Here is an 8159-nt window from a genome sequence, read left to right as displayed (position 1 = left end):
AGTAATAGTAATTTATTAACACACACAAGGACAATACATTTTACTCACTACCGACCCAAGAACCTGGGGTCAGGTTGTCCTAAGGGTAGGCATATATCAAAATTTCATATTCACAACAGAAATATACAACCTAGGCCTAAAAAAATAAAATAAAAGAAAAATCATTCCCCTTCGCACGCAGTTCCTACCACCAATCACAAAATCACCATACTTGTCCTCCAGGTACATAAAAAAAAAAAAAAAAAAAAAAAAATTAAAAAAAAAAAAAATTTAAAAATCATATTTCTCATATAACATTCCTTTTATTTTATTTTTAAATTCCTTCAGATCCCCTATTTCTCTTAACTCTTTATTAACCCCATTCCACAACTTTAATCCCCTATAAATAGGCGAGAATGTCGACCTGGCAGACACCACGAGCGGGGCATGTAAATTTTCCCTTTGGCGAGTTTCATGATCATGAATCGAAGATCTAGCTTTTAGCATTCCTGAAAAGCAAGACGGTAATAATTCATTATTATATTTGAACATAAATTGAAGGCTATAAAAATCTCTAAGGCCTGCAGCAGGTAATACTTTTACATCAATATAGGTAGCTCTAACAGATACAAGATTTGATTTACCAGTCAACACACGGATTCCGTTATTTTGGATCACTCGAACTCGATTAGTAATTGATGGAAACGTACTCAGCCAAATAGATGAGCAATACAATATATGTGGATGTATAATAGAAAAATACAAAGTGCGAAGAACAGAAGGGGGTAATACATGTTTCAATTTACGCAGTATTCCCAGATTACGGCACAGGATTCCTGACACCTTTTCAACATGTTTCCTAAAAGATAGTGTTTCATCTAGCATAATACCCAAATATCTAACACACTGATCACGCTTAACTTTACCTTCCAGGTAACTCACTTCTTGGATCCATGGGTAGTAATTAGATGTACGCGAAAATATTACAAAACTGCTCTTTGATGGGTTTACTTTTATTTTATTAACTCTTAGCCAGCTAGACACTTGATCTAAACACTGTGTCATTAATTCAACTAAAAGGCGTTCTGTTTTTGCAATGCAAATCAATGAAGTATCATCGGCAAATAGAGGTACTGTAACGTCACTGTCACTGTGAAACATGTCGCTCATTTTAGTTTTCGCATCCTTCAGGGACAGTACAAGATCATTTACAAATATCAAAAATAGCAAGGGGCCAAGAACGGACCCTTGTGGCACACCACATTTCATATCTACAACGGAAGAAGTAGATCCATTTATTCGCACATACTGCTGCCTATTAGACAAAAAACTACGTAGGAAATCAAGAGCAGGCCCTCTAATCCCATAAAATTCACATTTTTCAAGCAATATACCATGGTCTACAGTGTCGAAAGCTTTTATAATGTCCAAAAAGATGGTAGACACTTTAAAACCAAGGTCCAGGGCAGTGTTCACAACACCACAGAGATAAGCCACAGCTTGTTCGGTCGTGCGTCCATTTCTGAATCCAAACTGGGTGGATGTTAGTATTGAATGGCACTCTAAATAATGGTACAACCTCCGGGAAAAGCACTTTTCCACAAGTCTTGACATGACCGGTAAAACGGAAATCGGGCGATAGTTACTTACCTCACTGTGATCACCCCCTTATGAACCGGTGTAATTCGTGCCAACTTGAAACAAGATGGAAATACTCCCTGTTTAAAACAAAGATTTATTAGGTTAACTAATACATGCGATATAGCTGGCCACAGATATTTAATTATCCGTAGAGACAAAATGTCACTACCAGCTGCACTATTTTTCATGTCGAAAATTATTTCTTTTACTTCACTCTCGGTCACCGGTTTCAGGTAAACTGAAAATTCTGTTTCGCTATTTCCAAGGTAATGTTGGAAAGGGCGGTCGCCATCCACTATTCTTACTCCCTCAGCCACATTATGTCCAACTGTAGCGAAGTGGTCAACAAATTCTTGGGCTATATCAGACGGGTCACTTAATTCTGCACCTACTCGACCAATAATCTGATCCGGGGCGACTGTGTGGGGAGGATTTATGAGCTGTTTAATTATCCGCCATGTTTTATTGGGGTTTCCAGCTGCATCACCAAACTTTTTCTTATAATGAGCTTCCTTTGCTTTTCGCAAAAGTCTATTTAATGCATTTCTGTAGTTTTTGTATATCCTTTCATTAATATCACTAGGTTGTAACATTTTCTTTTTAAACAGCAAATCCCTTCGATTTATTGATCTGAGCAATCCTTTTGTCACCCACGGCTTCTTAGGCATTTCTCTGCGAGCTCTTTTCCGTACCTCTTTAGTGCAACTAATCAGCAGATTATGCAGTTTATTATAGAATTTCACAAACTTCGCATCAGCATGATCAGGTAGAGCTAGCTCTTCATCCCAATTAACATCCATTATTTTGTTTTTACAATCACGGAGGGCACTAGGATCCAGTACTTGTGTAATCTTATTAAACCTGCCATTTACCGAAGGAGAAGTCTGCGTCGATGTTGAATATGAGCCAAAAACACCAAAGTGGTCCGAGGTATCACTAACCAGGACACACGGATTAGAAAACGGTACATTTGTAAAAATGTTATCAAGGCACTTCGCAGTTGACGCAGTTACTCGAGTACTTACATTAATTGACGGAATCAGGCCATAAGAAATCATCATATCTAATAGAAGATTAGTCTTTTGACCAGGATCAATTAGGTCAACGTTTAAATCACCCATCAAAAAACAAGGGGTCTCCACTGGAATCTTCTCTAGCTGCTGCTCAAGGAGGTCCAAAAATTCATCAACCGCACTCTATGGTGGGCGTTATGAAAAAATAACAAAACTTTGTAATTTATCAATATAAAACTTTAACACACACGACTCAAATACCATTTCTTTATAAACCGACATATCACTTTTTACCGTTACCTTAATATCCGAGCGAACATACGCTGCCAATCCCCCATGTTGACGAAGCTCCCGATTTTTGGTGAATAAAGAGTATCCAGGAATCCGCAGCAATTCAGAATTATGCTTGTTAAGCCAGGTTTCCGTAAGGCCTATTACCTGAAATACAGAGAGACTAGATATATCATTAATAAAATCAAAGCTGGAATTCAACCCTTGGCAATTTATATGGAAAATACTGATCTGCTTCTCATCCCCCCGGCTCTCCGAAGGGACATCACTCAAAAACACATACCTTGAATCCTCACATGCCAGCCGACAGCATCCACCAGGATCAACGTTCTCACTCAAAATTTCATTATATCTTTCAAAACTTACTTTTTTACTTTCCAACTCCTTAAAATCAGGTGTACCTGGAGGTGATTCATTCATTCTAACCAATTCTTACAAGAAACCTTGCGTGCGAAAGAGGGAACCAATAAAGCATATAAAATGTCCACGGCATTCGGTTACAAAAAACAACACATAAAAAAAAACAAATTCCAATTTACTCCCAACCATCTGGTCATTCATAAATAATGTCAATATTCTTTTCCAAAATAGAACTATATTATCGAACCAAATTCCGGTCGCAGTTAACGGGCATTGGTAATTTTCACCAAAACACATACAACAAAGAAACAAAAACAAAAACACGTATTGGGTTTCTGCATTCGCAGTTTCGCCCATTACATTCCCTAATACTAGTGGGTATCGTAGCTATTTAAAATCATCACATTTATTAACACAAATTTAATAACACACGAAAAAAAAATAAAAAAAAAGTAAAATGATAAAAAAAAAAAAAAAAAAAAAAAAAACAACAAAAATACAAAAGAAAAAAAAATCTTTATAGGAAAATAAATAAAATAATATTTAACTGGAAAAAAAATAATAAATAATAATATAAATTAATAATGCAAATAAAGAAAAAAAAAAATACGGAAAAAATAAAGTAAAAAGAAAATAAAATAGACTAAAAAAAGAGAAAATAAATTCAATTAAGAGCAATAACAATCAATAGCTATCACTAATCAGCCATCACATCACCAGGTGCGTCAAACCGTCCGCCACTTCTTTCTCCTCGCATACGCTCTGGACTATCATTATTGCACAATTTACTGCGAAATTCACTTTCTTTATTAGTAAAATAACGAAAATAATATTTAACTGTAGAAAAAAAAAAAAAATCATAAATAATAATATAATTAATAATGCAAATAAAGAAAAAAAATACGGAAAAAAATAAAATGAGAAGAAAATAGACTAAAAAAAAGAGAAAATAAATTCAATTAAGAGCAATAACAATCAATAGTTATCACTAATCAGCCATCACTTCACCAGGTGCGTCAAACCGTCCGCCACTTCTTTCTCCTCGCATACGCTCTGAACTATCATTATTGCGCAATTTACTGCGGGCAAACTGATCTAATTCAGGAATAGAATCTTCATGTGAGTATTTCGCCAGTGAACCATTAAGTCGGTTAAAATTCAGCATTGGTGGAAAGCTTTTCGATACCCAGGCTTCAATACCGATTTCACGGAGTTTAATTTTCTTACGAAGGAGGTCATTTCTCATCTTTCTGATTTCAGGAGGAGCGTCATCACTAATGTAAATATCGTGAAACCCAGCAATTGTCTTGTCCCTTAGCTTTTTAGCGCACTTCAGAATTCTCATTTTCTCATCTTTATCAGCAACCTCAACTTTAATAAACTTTTTTAGTTTATTAACCTGTAGCACTTTGAGGCGTGGTACCGGGGATAGCTCAAGTCCTTCTGTAATGATACTCGTGCAAATTTCCATAGCATTTTGTTGATTATCAGTTGGTACATTCCACACAATAATGTTGCTCTGAAGTTTTTCAAACTCCATCTTTGCAAGCCGGCATACTGTCTGGTTAATAGCGGACCTTTGGTTACTAATTTCATCTGTCATTATTTTGTACTGTTCATTAAGCAAATCCTTCTGATTTTCAATCGATGATATACGCTGGTCGCTTTCCACGTTTCTTTTCTGAAAGTCTGAATTTGAAACCTCTAGTTGCGTAACACGATCACCAAGTGACTTAATTTTATTTTCAAGTGAGTCCAGTTTATCACCATTGCCCTATATCACCATTAAGAATTAAAGATTCATATTTATTAGTCCATAATTTAAGGCCAATTTCCTCAAACAAAGTTTAAGCAAGCTGGCAGGAATTAATTAAGTCAGCTTTAGAGCGGCTAATCCACAGCTAATAAACTAATTAACAATAATGTGTTTGTGTTGAATAAGTATTGTTTTCTGTAATCCATCCTAATTATTTCAGATACTTCAAATCTTTTCGTTCACTGTTTTCCTTTTATTCGTCCAACAACAGCATAGGAACGGACCGAGAGCCCCCATGATTGCCCAGGGTGCAGTCGGATTATAAGTGTTAATAAATACTGACGCAAGTACTGGTGCAATATAGAAAAACATGTTCGACAAGGCATGTCCCTTCTGTACTAATTGATACATATCCGTCGTAAGGCATGTATCGTTGAAAGTGCACTGTATATTAAGTACCCTCTATATTCGTTCTCTCTGATTGGCGCTGAAAATAGGTGTTGCCTCAGAAACCTGTCTGCTAAGGCATATACCGGTTGTAGTAATAGATGAATGACCGTGGTAAGCCATGTATCGTTGAAAATGTACACATATCCATGCCTCAGGCTTGTATAGTTGATATCTATTATTGCCTTCCTACTAATACTGACGCAAGTAATGGTGCAATTATTCGAGTAGTAGGTGCTGCAACTAAATTAAGCTCTATCGCAGACCTTCAAGCAATAATTGCATTATTACTTAATTTAAAAAAAAAGGTATTAGATATACTTTTTTAAAGAACAATGCGTTTCATATGTATTTTTTTTCTTGCCTGCATCCTAAAGAACGGGTGATTTAGAAACCTACAGACTCATTTGGTCGCAAAATTTTTAGATCTAGTGTCCAATGAGAGAGCTTCTAACTACCTATTTAATGGCTGTTTTGTCCCCGCAGCCCTGTGCTGGGTCAAGTCCCCTAACCCCCCTCCCTCTAGATACGGCCTGAATAGTTAGCTTGAATAGTTAGGTCAACATTAGTTTTTCTAGTAAGAAGACTAAAATAGTTTTTAGTTTTCAATGTTGTTAGTTGAACATCTTTAAATTCTTAAAACTCATTAACTAATTACTCCATTTGTTTTTGTAGGAGGTTGAGTTCAGTAGATTATGGTGCTTGAGGCATCCGATAAGCTGGATTTTAGACTTTGAAAAAGCAAGCAACCTGCCCACCACAACATCTTGCACCATTTCTGCAAAGCAGATTGGAAGTGCAAAAACTCAATGTCGAATAAATATTGGAGAATGCAGGAAAATGGTAAGAGCCCTTTTTTATTTGACAATCCCACTGTCAAATCGACAATCGGGTCGCCAAATTGTCGAGTCAGATTGCCGATTGTCGGATCTATTTTGCGAATAATAAGATTATGCCTTGAAGTGTGAAACTGGCTATTTTGTTTCAGGTCAAGGTTGTTGATTTGAAACTATGTGTTCAAAGATATAACATCTGAAAAAATATGTTTGTGTTACTGTCTGATATTGTGGATTGTTTTTGCTTTTTTTATTGTTTATTGCCCGTTGTCTGTTTTATTTTTCCAAGTAGTTTTTTCCTCTTTTGATTATTTGTTAATATTTAGAAATATTTAGTAATAGTTTATATTATAACTCTTATTGTATTTCGATGTAATTGATTTTGATACTCAGTGTTTTTACAAATTTTGTCGAAATACAATTTCTTATGGTATTTCGTATCACTGACAAAACTTATTTTCAGATTTTTATTTTCCTAAGCTGAATTTTCCTTTGATAGTTACTTCGCTAGCTAGTTGCAATATGCCAATCTAAATTCAGAGAGAGGATAGTCAAGCAACAAGGTATAAAATTTCATCGTCTTTTTGGGGATTTCAGTGATTCTGATCAAAATTGTATCAATATTTGGATCAAAGTAAGAAAAACTACTAGAAACTCAAATTGTTCACCAGCAGATTATCGGAGGTCCTCCAAAGAACACAATTATTTTAAGAAAAATTCACATGCACAAAAACAGCACTATGCACTCTGATTGACTCCCGTAACCAGCAACGTGATTTGGGAAAAAAAGAAGATAAAAATACAAACGATAGTAATTTAGTGATAATAATATGGTAAATAACATAAATAAAACGTGTTAAAAGAATTTTTTGTTTGGAGTTTAAGCTGTTTCGTCCCATTTCGGATTATCCATGGAAGTTGCTCATCTGCGGCTATTATCATGCAACTCAGTTAAGGGATAATTGTGATTTTAGTATCATTTGTTTTTAATTCACATATCTCACTTTTGAACCATTATTTTACGAATGCACCTCTGATTTTTACTTTTTTCCTTTTTTTGCTATATTTTAGACAAGATTAACTCATTTATTTATTTTTATCTTCAACATTTTACTTGTTTATCATATAAGTCTGATTTGTCGTGTTCTGATAGTCAATTGTTTCTCAACCAAATCACTTTTCTCCTTTTGATTTTTATTGAAAAAAATTATATTTTTATTTGATTGGTATATAAGTCATAGTTTTATGTAATGTTTATAATATGTTTTTTTGTATATCTTTGTATGCATTTGCACTTTATCCCAATTAAAATCTGCGAGTATTTTTCTTAATCTTTAAAGAGACATTGCACGAAACATAAATAAGAAAATACTACACGTGCAAAATTGTACACGGTATTTGAAATTGCCTAAGCACAATAATGTGTTTTTTTTTTTTTTTTTTTTTTTTTTAATGCATTAAAATAGAATTATTAAGAGAAAATCAATGTGCAATTTACGATACCTTGAATTCTCTGCTACAATTTTCCCAGATAAACAGCGAACAATTCCGATTTAGTTTGAGACGTGGTGAAACCTTCCTTGAATTGCTTACAATATATTGTCTATCAATGTTTCGGTTTCACCTTCTTACTTATATTTAAGAAAATAAACTCAACTCTTTGTCCCCTCCTATGAAGTTATGATTTCCGTTAAATCCGTACCTATAACCTCTTTCCATCCCATTCGGAACGATCTTTTTTTGTTGGACCCAAATGGATGGCATCAAAGCACAATTTTTGGCCCTTCATTTCATTTCATTTTTGGCCCTTTGATCCTTCATTCGTAGAACATGACC

The 8159-nt window shown here is 34.7% G+C and overlaps 1 protein-coding gene across 3 annotated transcripts in view; it reads left to right on the top strand.

The window, feature by feature from the left end:
* Positions 1-8159, top strand: part of LOC148945303 (netrin receptor UNC5C-like) — a 282310-nt gene that overhangs the window by 231230 nt on the left and 42921 nt on the right. For all 3 annotated transcript variants that reach the window (XM_089098698.1, XM_089098696.1, XM_089098697.1), the window contains one exon: positions 6163-6330. In XM_089098698.1, the coding sequence (XP_088954824.1) occupies positions 6163-6330 (168 nt within the window). The remainder of the gene's footprint in view (positions 1-6162; positions 6331-8159) is intronic.

This window comes from Artemia sp. Qi Xiang Cuo, chromosome 13, assembly GCF_049724085.1.
Source record: "Artemia sp. Qi Xiang Cuo chromosome 13, ASM4972408v1, whole genome shotgun sequence".
Classification (NCBI taxonomy): domain Eukaryota; kingdom Metazoa; phylum Arthropoda; class Branchiopoda; order Anostraca; family Artemiidae; genus Artemia; species Artemia sp. Qi Xiang Cuo.
Note: the sequence above shows the minus strand (reverse complement) of the source record. Positions and strands in the feature narration are given on the sequence as shown.